At 40.1% G+C, this 13,474-nt stretch overlaps 1 protein-coding gene across 2 annotated transcripts in view; it reads right to left on the bottom strand.

Annotated features, from left to right (window-relative positions):
• Positions 1-2,788: 2,788 nt before the first annotated feature.
• The window catches only part of LOC120861138 (fatty acyl-CoA reductase 2), a 178,065-nt gene continuing 167,379 nt past the window's right edge, over positions 2,789-13,474 (bottom strand). For both annotated transcript variants that reach the window (XM_040236774.1, XM_040236773.1), the window contains exons 10-12: positions 12,485-12,614; positions 5,957-6,084; positions 2,789-4,779 (exon numbers count right to left, since the gene is read on the bottom strand). In XM_040236774.1, the coding sequence (XP_040092708.1) occupies positions 4,617-4,779; positions 5,957-6,084; positions 12,485-12,614 (421 nt within the window). In that variant the 3' untranslated portion in view covers positions 2,789-4,616. The remainder of the gene's footprint in view (positions 4,780-5,956; positions 6,085-12,484; positions 12,615-13,474) is intronic.

The raw sequence follows: 13,474 nt of genomic DNA, 5'->3' as shown, positions 1-13,474 counted from the left end.
CTCTGCTTTTGAATATACTATCTAGGTTGGTCATAACTTTTCTTCCAAGGAGTAAGCGTCTTTTAATTTCATGGCTGCAGTCACCATCTGCAATGATTTTGGAGCCCAGGAAAATAAAGTCTGACACTATTTCCGCTGTTTCCCCATCTATTTCCCATGAAGTGATGAGACCGGATGCCATGATCTTCATTTTCTGAATGTTGAGCTTTGAGCCAACTTTTTCACTCTCTTCTTTCACTTTCATCAAGAGGCTTTTTAGTTCCTCTTCACTTTCTGCCATAAGGGTGGTGTCATCTGCATATCTGAGGTGATTGATATTTCTCCCGGCTATCTTGATTCCAGCTTGTGTTTCTTCCAGTCCAGTGTTTCTCATGATGTACTCTGCATAGAAGTTAAATAAGCAGGGTGACGATATACAGCCTTGACATACTCCTTTTCCTATTTGGAACCAGTCTGTTCCATGTCCAGTTCTAACTGTTGCTTCCTGGCCTGCATACAGATTTCTCAGGTTAGGTGGTGTGGTATTCCCATCTCTTTCAGAATTTTCCATATTTGTATATGGTTCCCAAAACATAATTTTTTAGATTTGCAGAGAAAATGTACAGGGGAAAGTTATGTGGAAATTTGCATGTGATTCTTGTGAAATTTGAAACATATTGATATTTTTAGAAACATTCAGTTCAGTTTATTCGGTCAGTCGTGTCTGACTCTGCAACCCCATGGACTGCAGCACACCAGGCTTCCCTGTCCATCACCAACTCCCTGAACTTGCTTAGACTGGTATCCATCGAGTCAGTGATGTCATACAACCGTCTCATCTTCTGTTGTAGCCTTCTCCTGTTTTCAATCTTTCCCAGCAGCAGAGTCTTTTCTGAGGAGTCAGTTCTTCGCATCAGGTAGCCAAAGTATTGGAACTTCAGCTTTAGCATCAGTCCTTCCAATGAATATTCAGGATTGTTTTCCTTTAGGATTGACTGGTTTGATCTCTTTACAATCCAAGAAACTTTAGGTTGGTCTAATGTAATTGTTAATGCTTACTATGAGATATACTACTTGACTATTAGTCCCTTCTCAAGTCAATTTTACTGTGAGATTCTAAGTCACTTATTTAAATGAGCTAAAAATTTAAATAAGTTTCATACTAGCTGGAGATGTTTTTTATACTACTTGACTATTAGTCCCTTCTCAAGTCAATTTTACTGTGAGATTCTAAGTCACTTATTTAAATGAGCTAAAAATTTAAATAAGTTTTATACTAGCTGGAGATGTTAAGTTAGTATAAAATTGTGAGAAATGTTTTTCTGATTTGTGTGCCCATCTGCCTCAACTTTTTCTAGAATTAATTGCCTCGTGTTGTCTTTTCAATTCTGTAATGTTTGTTACTGTAATATCTTGTGGGTGCAGAATATAGGGATTACCAAAGCTTTTTAAAAGTAACCTTTTCTTTGTACTTACTGCCCCCTTCTCCATCAAAAGTAGGAAGTTCTTACTGGATTGTATATATTAGGCACTCAAATTATTGTTAATTGGTCTTGATATAAAGTAGCTAGGGATTTTCTTTCATGCAGATACCTACTTTTACAGCTTAATCATCACACGAGAACTTTGTGTCATTTCTCTAATAACAGAGGTAGAATATTCTTCAGCATGTGTTACCAAATTGCAAGTCCATGTGCCTGATGCACAGTGAGGTCTGTCAATACTAAAACATTAGAGTTTGGAACAGAGAAAGGTGTATTACAGATTCATACAAGGAAATGGGTGGCTGATGCCTTAAGAAACCCAGTTAGTGAAAGCTTTCAACAAGCCCCTTTAAAAGCAAAAGGTGAAGGAGGGGCGTGGTTAGTTGTTACAAACTTCTGGTCATCAGATCCTTTGTTCTTGAGGTCAGGTCATGATCGGGCGGGGAACGATGTTCCTGTAAATCTCTACCACATCAATGTTATTCTCTGTCCTGTCAAGAAAGGGCAAGGTCCCAAGGTACAACCTGCATCCTCCAAGGTCCTGGTCTGGCTAAGAGGAGGCAGATTTCAGCTGGCAGCTCCCTCAGGGCCAGATCCCCAAACCCTGCCAAGTTGTCATCTCTGCCACGCGCCCAACCCACCTCACCCTCAGTCTCCTCAGGCTGCCCCAAAAGAGAGGAGACCAGGTCTCACAGACTGCAACCAAGGTAGATATCTGTGCTATTTGGTAGCAGAGACAGGGATTGGGGAGAGGTTCACTGCTCCTCAAGGTCTGGGCCAAGGCTAGTGGAGGGCTTTAGGGCTCTGGAGCCCTGCAGGACATAGTTCCCAATCTGTTCCCTGGGTCCTCCAGTTCACTCGCTGGCCTAAGGCTGGATGAACTGGAGGGCCTCCAAGAGAAGGCCTGAATCTGTCTTACCCGATGACCACCACACCACTGACCCTTGGCTGAATCACTTCCCTAATCGTCCCTAATTGACAGTTACTTATGGGGCGTGCCCACTGTGGCACTGACCAATAACTGAGCAGGACAACTAATGGTTGCTCACTAACAGCTTGCTGCTTGTGGGTGGGGCCCACTGAGGCACTGACCAATGGCTGAGCAAAACCTGTTGCCTAGTAACAGGGTGCAGAGTAATGAGGCACAGCAATGGCTACCTCATGTAAGGGCTGTGCTCATTCTGCTCTGTACCCTATTAATGGTGTCTGAAAAACAAAGCATTATGGGTATGTGTTAATTCATATTCATCTGGTAGTTTCTTTTTATTTTCCTAAGGATGAGGGAGAGGATCTACTGCAGTAGTCAGCAGTTAAAGATACAATACTAGAAGAGAGGAAATCAGTCTTTAATTCAAATTTTCATTTAATCAAAACTGAATGATCAGTGGAATTTATTGAATTGGTGAAACAAAATAACCAAAAGATAGTAAATTCTTAGAACTATTATGTTTTGTCCAATTTCACTGAATTATATCTTGATTTCTTTTTTATCATCTATAGTTTTTATCTTAATCAACTCAAACATTTCACACAGAAATCTCAAACTGAAGATAACCAAGTGCTTTCTTTCAGAGCTGGGTTTTCTGCCCTGGAAAGTAGTTTGCATAACTTAGATGAAATTGAGAAAGACACTGCCCAGAAGAGTCTCCCTGCCCCGACCCCAAATGTGCTTTATGGGGTTCAGAAAAATTTCAAATAATACTAAGCTAGAAGTTGCCCTCACAGCTCTAGTATACTTCTACCACATGAATGTGCCTTTCTGAGTATTAACCAATTATCTCAGGAAGTGAGCCATATGTATAACTACCATTGAATGTTTTATGCTCATATAATTTTCTAGTAGTTATGATTATTTTTAGTTACTTAGGCCCCAGGTACTGTTATTTGAATCATATCCGACGTGTTTAACATGAAGTGCTGCAATCTAAAATGCACTCATCTCTCAAATATGAGGAAAGTTGGGGTAACAGTTATATTATTAATATGGGAATTTGATAACAGATTTTTACTAATTCATTTGCATTATACGTAAAATATCTTTAAAACAACACCTGTTCTCTGAACTTCCAGTCACTTAATGAAGTCTGTCCTTTTCTGCTGCACATTGTACAGGTTAACATTCTGCAACTGGAGTGATCAAGATACTAGTAAGTCCTGGTGAAAGAGTGAACTTCCCCACAGAAAATATGACTCGCATTTTCATTTTTTATTTGCAGTTTTGCTTTTCTCAGGGGCAAAGATCAGGAAAATGGGTTTTACGTGATTTTAGCCTAGGGCCTTCCTCTAACATTATTCACTCTAATCGAAGTCTTGGGCAATATAAACTTAAATATAAGGGATTTGGCCAATTTAATGAACAAGAGGAAAACTCCTAAGAGGAGGTAATCAGGAAAATTGATGATTCAAACGATTTAGAAACAATAGTTGTCAAATTCAAATTATGAGAACCAGTTTTTACTTAAAAGCATAATAATCAGCCATAATTAAAATATGCTTGAGCCCTCACTCTATATACATTATTTACACCTCTTGGTTCTCTTCAGGTTTCAGATGTGGGTATAGGAAGGAAAATGTTAGATATAAACCCACTTTTCTAATTCCCCAGCCCTCAACCAGGACTCCACAGTATAGCACAAAAAGAAAGCAGAAGCCTCCATGGAGAATTGTTTCTCTTAAGCATTTATGACGATGTTGAGACCTTTGTCTACTTATCTTGATTTTCAGCCTTTATGCTAAGTATACTAAGCACACTGTACTCAATGGTTCCAGTGACAACTGCCTTTCTTCAGCATATCTCAGCGTCTGTCATGTATCCTTCCATGTTGAGTTGGCATTAGTCCTCTCAAGGAGAACAAAGCTAAATAAGGGAAGATGGGTGTCCTTTGGTGTTTTATATTCAAGAGCACAGAATAGTGTCAAAGAAACAATCTGGAAACAGTTTTTTTTCCTAAAATGTGTATAATTGGCTAGGATATGACTTTTGTTCTCTTACTGAAATGAAATGAAAATGTATAGTTTAGAAATAAGGATGAATGCATGACAGCACATTTGACAGGTAGTGATGGGCATGTTTGTTACCTAACCTTGAGAGCCACAGTTGCTGTTCTAGAGGTATCTGAGAGGTCCCAGACAAAGGGAGATTGCCAAGTGTTCTTAGACATTAAGTGTGCTAGACGCCCTAAAGTAGGAGAGGAATTTGTAACAGAAGCTCACGATGAAGAACCACACATTCCGAGCCACCTGAGATCTTGCAATGAGAAGACGCCAGGCGATGAGGAAGAGAGCAGTATTAAAGAGGTAGTGAATATTTCGAAGCCTGGAAACAGACATATATAGTCAAAGTCAACACAGTATCAAATATCCAACTATGTTACCTAAAGCATAAATGTATCTTTTCCTGGCTATGGCCAGCAAATAATTAAGCGTCCTCAGGTATACCGCACTATCTGATAGTCTTTTGATTTGGATATTTTTCATTTCCACCACATTCGTTCTGAGTAAACATATTTTTACAATATTCCCCTGACTACTTTCCCTTTCTCATAGCTCTCTGTGTTAACCTGTCTTATAAACACAGCTAATATAAGCTTTCTTAAATACACTTTGATCATGTTACTGTATATCACAAATCACTGATTCTCGTTTGCTGCTGCTGCTAAGTCGCGTCAGTTGTGTCTGACTGTGTGCGACCCCATAGACAGCAGCCCACCAGGCTCCTCTGTCCTTGGGATTCTCCAGGCAAGAACACAGGAGTGGGTTGCCATTTCCTTCTCCAATGTATGAAAGTGAAAAGTGAAAGTGAAGTCGCTCAGTCGTGTCCGACTCTTAGTGACCCCATGGACTGCAGCTTACCAGGCTCCTCCGTCCGTGGGGTTCTCCAGGCAAGAGTACTGGAGTGGGGTGCCATTGCCTTCTCCAGATTCTCGTTTACTAGAGGGTAAATTCTAAAGTCTCACCTTGCTTTTCAAGGTTCCTGTCTGTTTGCAATCAACTTTTCCCATCCTGATCATCTCTGCATTAAAAACCCTTTGCTTCTACCAGAATTATGCAAGACTGCTATAATTCTGTGTTCCTTAGGGATTAATTAATTATTGAAAAAAATTTCAGGCAGTCAGAGCTATTGAAGAACAGTTAATTGATTTGCCCGTGTTAAATAGCATCATCAGGTTTCCTGCCTGTTGGGTATTCTTTATATCACATTGTGACAGGATATGGTAGAAGAAACAAACTTAGATACAAATTGGGCTCCTCCACTTACCATGTACAGCTTGCCCACTTCCCTCCTTTGAACCGAAATAGTTCCTTGATGGAAATGGGATAACAAAAATACTATCTGCCTCACAGAAGTGTGGTGAAGTCTAAATAAACAGTGTATACTAGGATATATAGTATAAAGGCTGGAAAAATATTAACTGCTCTCCTCAAATTTCATGCCTGGTATAAAATGAGATACACATGCTAAGTGCTCAATAAATGTTAACTGTTATACTTACCTTTTTAAGTGTTGCTTTGCTTCTGGGATCCCAGCCATATCCTCTTTCAATAAGTACTTCTTAACTCCTAAAACATAATTTTCAATGTATTCTAACCAGTTCAACTGACGTACATCAAAGTTGAACACCTGAAAGGCAAGAAGAGATTATGGATTGTCAGAATTGCTGGATGATCACTTTGCACATTTGATGAAGTTTCTTTTATATAAATAAGTGACATTCGGTTTGGAAGATTTAGGTGATACCCCTCCAAATGAGATTATTTGAGCTGTTATTTTAAAGGCAGTGGTAATATTGATTGCCATGTATATAGAAATATTTAAACATTCAGTTCAGTGCAGTCGCTCAGTCATGTCCAACTCTTTGCGATCCCATGAACCATAGCACGCCAGGCCTCCCTGAACATCACCAACTCCCAGAGTTTACCCCAACTCATGTCCATTGAGTCAGTGATGCCAACTAACCATCTCATCCTATGTCGTCCCCTTCTCCTCCTGCCCTCAATCTTTCCCAACATCAGGGTCCTTCCAAAAGAGTCAGCTCTTTGCATCAGGTGGCCAAAATATTGGAGTTTCAGCTTCAACATCAGTCCTTCCAATGAAAACCCAGGACTGATTTCCTTTAGGATGGACTGGTTGGATCTCCTTGTAGTCCAAGGGTCTCTCAAGAGTCTTCTCCAACACCACAGTTCAAAAGCATCAATTCTTCAGCACTCAGCTTTCTTTATAGTCCAGCTCTCACAACCAACATGACTACTGGAAAAACCATAGCCTTGACTAAACAGACCTTTGTTGACAAAGTAATTTCTCTGCTTTTTAATGTGCTGTCTAGGTTGGTCATAACTTTCCTTCCAAGGAGTAATCAATCGTCTTTTAATTTCATGGCTGCAATCACCATCTGCAGTGATTTTGGAGCCCCCCAAAATAAAGTCAGCCACTGTTTCCACATCTGTTTGCCATTAAGTGATGGGACCGGATGCCATGATCTTAGCTTTCTGAATGTTGAGCTTGAAGCCAACTTTTTCACTCTCTTCTTTCACTTTCATCAAGAGGCTCTTGGTTCTTCTTCACTTTCTGCCATAAGGGTGGTGTCATCTGCATATCTGAGGTATTTGATATTTCTCCTGGGAATCTTGATTCCAGCTTGTGCTTCTTCCAGCCCAGTGTTTCTCATGATGTACTATGGCATCTAAGTTAAATAAGCAGGGTGACAATATATAGCCTTGACATACTCCTTTTCCTATTTGGACCCAGTCTGTTGTTCCATGTCCAGTTCTAACTGTTGCTTCCTGACCAGCATACAGATTTGTCAAGAGGCAGGTCAGGTGGTCTGGTATTCCCATCTCTTTCAGAATTTTCCACAGTTTATTGTGATCCACACAGTCAAAGGCTTTGGCATAGTCAATAAAGCAGAAATAGATGTTTTTCTGGAACTCTCTTGCTTTTTCAATGATCCAGTGAATGTTGGCAGTTTGATCTCTGGTTCTTCTTCCTTTTCTAAAACCACCTTGAACATCTGGAAGTTCATGGTTCACGTATTGCTGAAGCCTGGCTTGGAGAATTTTGAGCATTACTTTACTAGTGTGTGAGATGAGTGCAATTGTGTGGTAGTTTGAGCATACTTTGGCATTGCCTTTCTTTGGGATTGGAATGAAAACTGACATTTTCCAGTCCTGTGGCCACTGCTGAGTTTTCCAAATTTGCCAGCATATTGAGTGCAGCACTTTCACAGCATCATCTTTTAGGATTTGAAATAGCTCAACTGGAATTCCACCTGCTTTGTTTGTAGTGATGCTTCCTAAGGCCCACTTGACTTCACATTCCAGGATGTCTGGCTCTAGGTGAGTGATCACACCATCATGATTATCTGAGTCTTAAAGATCTTTTTTGTATAGTTCTTCTGTATTCTTGCCACCTGTTCTTAATATCTTCTGCTTCTGTTAGGTCCATACCATTTCTGTCCTTTATCGAGCCCATCTTTGCATGGAATGTTCCCTTGGTATCTCTAATTTTCTTGAACAGATCTCTAGTCTGTCTCAATCTATTGTTTTCCTCTATTTCTTTGCATTGATCGCTGAGGAAGTCTTTCTTATCTCTCCTTGCTATTCTTTGAAACTCTGCATTCAAATGGGTATATCTTTCCTTTTCTCCTTTGCTTTTTGCTTCTCTTCTTTTCACAGCTATTTGTAAGGCTCCTCAGACAGCCATTTTGCTTTTCTTTTTCTTGGGGATGGTCTTGATCCTTGTCTCCTGTACAATGTCATGAACCTCCATCCATAGTTCATCAGGCACTCTTGTCTATCAGATCTAGATTTAAACATTGATCAAGGACAAATATTTGGCTTTTAGGAAGTCTTAGAAATTTTAAGGAACTGATATTAGTCTGGTGAAACCTAATTTAATTTCAAGTAAAGGAGAATCATTTCTTAAGAGAGAATAATACATTAGGCACCAAGACAAATTACATATGTTTTTCTTTCCATTAATAAATTTTGCTGTTTTCCCTTGGCCTAGCACCCTTTCCTGAAATATCACTATTTCATTTTGCTGATTAAGGTAAACTTTGAGAAGCAATGCCTTAAGGACTAACTAAGCAGGATTTATATTCTCTGCTTGCTTTAGAGAGGTTTATCCACTGTCTCTTGGTATGCCACTAGATGGAGCCCTTCAGAACCGTTTCGAGTGGAACATGCAGAACACTGGCGTATTTCCTCCTCTTAATGCCTTTTCACGTTGCCACCGAAAATCTTAACAAATTTCCTCCTCAAATGTAGTGACTTAGTAGAATCTTTTAGGGCTTTCCAGGTGGTGATAGGGGACAACAGAGGATGAGATGGCTGGATGGCACCACCGACTCGATGGACGTGAGTCTGAGTGAACTCCAGGAGTTGGTGACCGACAGGGAGGCCTGGCGTGCTGCAGTCCATGGGGTCACAGAGTCGGACACGACTGAGCGACTGAACTGAACTGAACTGAGGTGGTGCTAGTGGTAAAGAACCCACCTGCCAAAGCAGGAGACAGAAGAGACACAGGTTCAGTCCTTGGGTTGGGAAGATCCCCTGGAGGAGGACACAGCAACCCCCTCCAGTATTCTTGCCTGGAGAATCCCATGGACAGAGGAGCCTGGCGGGCTATGATCCATAGGGTCGCAAAGAGTTGGATACAACTGAAGCAACAGCAAGCACAGTAGGATCTTACAGACTAGACATGAATGTCAGTTTTTTTCATTCTTGCTGTTAAGTTCCTATTTTAGTACATATTTTCCCTGGCTTATATTTTATTTCTGCTTTGGTCTTTTACTACATGTATTTACTTCAAGTTACCGCAAATCTCTGTGAAGTAAATTGGAGTTAACAAGGAAAGCAGACAAGACTAACAAGTTCCAGAGAGCTTCACAGACTTATCCAAAAACTGCTTTCTTAAGTAATTCTGTATCACTTTGTTTGGATATTTTTATTTTCCACAGTACCACCAAATGCTGCATATTCATCTATATATGCAGAGACTTTTATGCTATTTCATATTTCTAAATTAGATTTCAATGAAGCCCTAATTTGGAATCCTCATTCTATATGGCAAATGAAACTGAATTCTGAGCCACACCAGAGCTTGGCAATTATGCAAGTATTCAGGACTATTAGTACCTTTGCTAAAGTATTTTGCAAGCATATGTATATGTGAAATCCACTGCAGCTTTGATTCTTTTTTTTTTTTCACAAAATTTTTATTTTAGGTTATTTGTAAAGTGTCAAAATTGAAACTATAAGCTTATTATCTTTTGCATTATTTAGATGTGTAAATTCCATGAAGAAAATGCAATAAAATAAGTCACGTGTAATTTATAATAGCACGATGGGCTTTTAAAAATACTCGGGTTTGATCCATGTATTTTAAACGTAGGTGCTTTTTTAGAATTTTGTCTATACAAGCTATGTAAACATTTCTAGGAAAAAGGTTCTATTTCATGTCCATTTTAGAGTTACCTGAGCTTCCCCTATAGCTCAGTGGGTAAAGAATCTGCCTACAATGTAGGAGACCCCGGTTTGATTCCTGGGTCAGGAAGATCCACTGGAGAAGGGATAGGCTACTCAGTCCAGTATTTTGGGGCTTCCCCTGTGGTTCAGCTGGTAAAATATCTGTCTGCAATGCGGGAGACCTGGGTTCAAACCCTGGGTTGGGAAGATCCCCTGGAGAAGGGAAAGGCTACCCACACCAATATTCTGAGCTGGAGAATTCCATGGACTGTATAGTCCATGGAGATGCAAGGACACAACTGAGTGACTTTCACTTTTCAATTTAGAGGTAGGCTCCAAAATCACTGCAGATGGTGATTGCAGCCATGAAATTAAAAGACGCTTACTCCTTGGAAGGAAAGTTATGACCAACCTAGACAGCATATTAAAAAGCAGAGACATTACTTTGCCAACAAAGGTCCGTCTAGTCAAGGCTATGGTTTTTCCAGTGGTCATGTATGGATGTGAGAGTTGGACTATAAAGAAAGCTGAGTGCTGAAGAATTGATGCTTTTGAACTGTGGTGTTGGAGAAGACTCTTGAGAGACCCTTGGACTACAAGGAGATCCAACCAGTCCATCCTAAAGGAGATCAGTCCTGGGTGTTCATTGGAGGGACTGATGCTGAAGCTGAAACTCCAATACTTTGGCCACCTGATACAAAGAGCTGACTCATTTGAAAAGACCCTGATGCTGGGAAAGATTGAGGGCAGGAGGAGAAGGGGATGACAGAGGATGAGATGGTTGGATGGCATCACTGACTCAATGGACATGGGTTTGGGTCAATTCCAGGAGTTGGTGATGGACATGGAGGCCTGGTGTGCTGGGGTTCATGGGGTCACAAAGAGTCGGACACAACTGAGTGACTGAACTGAACTGAGTGATGATTTCAGTTAAAATATTCCTCTAAGTCTCAACTGGGCTTTCCTGGTGGCTCAGTGGTAATGAATTCACCTGCCAATGCAGAAGACATGGATTCAATCCCTGGGTTGCTAAGATCCTCTAGAGAAGGAAATGGCAAGCCACTCCAATATTCTTGCCTGGAGAATCCCATGGACAGAGGAGCCTGGCAGGCTACAGTCCATGGGGTCACAAGCTGTCAGACATGACTTAGCGACTAAACAACAATGAAATCTCAACTAGTACATTTAATATAACAAATATTGTGTCTGACTGCAAGTAATCCATAGGTTTCCTGGTAGGAAGTAATTTTAGGACTTGTATTTGAATCATGCACTATGAGGCTGGTAGATAGCAGGTGAGGGTATTTATCTAACATTTACTTCTCAACATGACTTGGTTTCTTCTACATGCTGTCAAGTACAAGATAAATGAAGAAATTTATCTTTTTTTTTTTTTTAAAGAAAATTTAGTGGAAAATGTCAGTCAAGAGACTGAAAACTTTAAAGCTTAATTGAAAACCAAGGATGTGTTCAAGGAACGAATGGAGGAAAAACAAAGCTAGGAACATGTATAAAATACAGTTTTCTATATTTGTGAATTTCAGGACAACCATTTGTCACTGGTTAGAAGCTAATACAGAGAAATAAATAGTACTTGTAAAAAGTAAAGTGAAGTTGCTCAGTCATGTCCAAATCTTTGCAACCCCATGGACTGTAGCCTACCAGGCTCCTCCATCTATAGGATTTTCCAGGCAAGAGTACTGGAGTGGGGTGCCATTTCCTTCTCCAGGAGATCTTCCTGACCCAAGGATCGAACCCAAGGCTTCCAAGTTGCAGGCAGACGCTTTACCATCTGAGCCACCAGGAAGCCCAAATAGTACTTACACTAAACAATTTAAAGTATAGGCCTGTCTTGAGAAATAAATGTCTGAATGGTCAAAGAGAAATCATTATAGGGAGGAAGAATGACAATCCTGCAGAGAGGGGAATGCTGATGGTAGGAGATCTAAGGTGGGCTAGAACGCAGAGGTGGAAGGTTAGCTTTAAAAAGGTAGGAAGAAAGGAACTGTAGCTTTGGTGATGCAGAATGATTTTGATTTGACAAGAACAGTGGATGAGAGAGTTGCTGAGTCATAAAATTATTGTTTTTCATTGAAGGCATATGTTTGGGAGGGAAAGACAGAGGAACTGAGGATTTGTTGAAAAGAGAAGGAAATGGCAACCCACTCCAGTACTCTTGCCTAGAAAATCCCATGGAGGGAGGAGCCTGGTGCAGGCTACTGTCCGTGGTGTTGCAAAGAGTTGCAAAGAGTCAGGCACAACTGAGTGACTTGACTTCACTTTCACTCACTAAAGGTGAACAAAGGAATGAAACAGTTTATGAGACCTGACTGCAGAATAGCAGGGAGAAGCTGACCAAAGGCTAAGAAACTAGATCTCTTATGTTAAACTTGTGTCCTGCCATTGTGTTGATAGCATTCACTGATTTTCTTAGCCCAAAAAGAAAAAAAATTCTGTGTATATAAAACTGCCTTTATTCATCAGCTCTCCAAGTCAAATAGTTCTAAATTCCGAGTGGGGAAGGTTTTCCCATTGATTGTCAGGACTGTACTCACTCTCTGGTCTTCGGGACTCAGCGCAGACATCAGCATTTCAGTGTTGTATGTGCTCCATTCCCAGCTCCGGTTGATGAAATACTCCACCATGGAAAGGGTTCTTAAAAGCCGATTCATGAGCTTTGTCATTCTGAGGTAAAGATCACATAGGAGCAAATATCAATGCACCACAGATGGCTTTCCTGCTACTGCATAGGGATATATGACAAATGAGGTCTGAAAAATATAAAAGTTATTTCTTCCCACTTTTCCCTCAGTTCCTCATTAAAATTCTTATTCTTTTTTCTCTTCCACATTAACCCTCTGTTGAAAGAAGGGATGCAGCTGAACCTAAAGGAGCTTGTTCTAGCAGGCATTTTAATACCACTAAGCCACTTCTCTGTCTCTTTCCTACCATCTCTTTTTCAAGAGTTGCAAGTATTTTAAAAGCTGAGCAACATATCTACCCTCAATGACATACTCTTTGTTCTTGGAATTCTGAGGTAGACAAGAAGAAAACTTATTTCTCTTCTTTAACGTATGTTCTTGAATTTTTTTTTTAATTTATTGATTTGAGGTATCAAACCTCAAACTCTGGGCAGAAGTCATGACTATATTAGCATCTGGTGAACCAAAAACAGCTCTTAATGCAGATTTAAGGGGCAAATATATTTTACTTGTTAATAATCTACTCAGGCACAGTGCTGATAACGTTTAAAAAAATACCGTCTCCACTAATACCTGTAACATCCCTGTTAGGTAGGTTTGTGTTTTTATGAACAGGTAAAGTTAGCTTAGAAAAGACTGAGTAGCCATGATAATATCATGTGTCAAAGCCAAAATTCCACCCAGTTTTGATGGACTTCAAAAAGTCTTTGCTTTTGCAAATGGGACCCCTGGATCTCATTTATTTAAATGGATCATATCTTTTAACACCGTGGTAAGGACCTGCTGTTTCAACGTCCCAATTTTGTAACAATTTATATTTTTAAAAAACATGCTTTCTTAATT

Source organism: Oryx dammah, unplaced genomic scaffold (assembly GCF_014754425.2).
Source record: "Oryx dammah isolate SB20612 unplaced genomic scaffold, SCBI_Odam_1.1 HiC_scaffold_11229, whole genome shotgun sequence".
NCBI classification, from domain to species: Eukaryota; Metazoa; Chordata; class Mammalia; order Artiodactyla; family Bovidae; genus Oryx; species Oryx dammah.
Note: the sequence above shows the minus strand (reverse complement) of the source record. Positions and strands in the feature narration are given on the sequence as shown.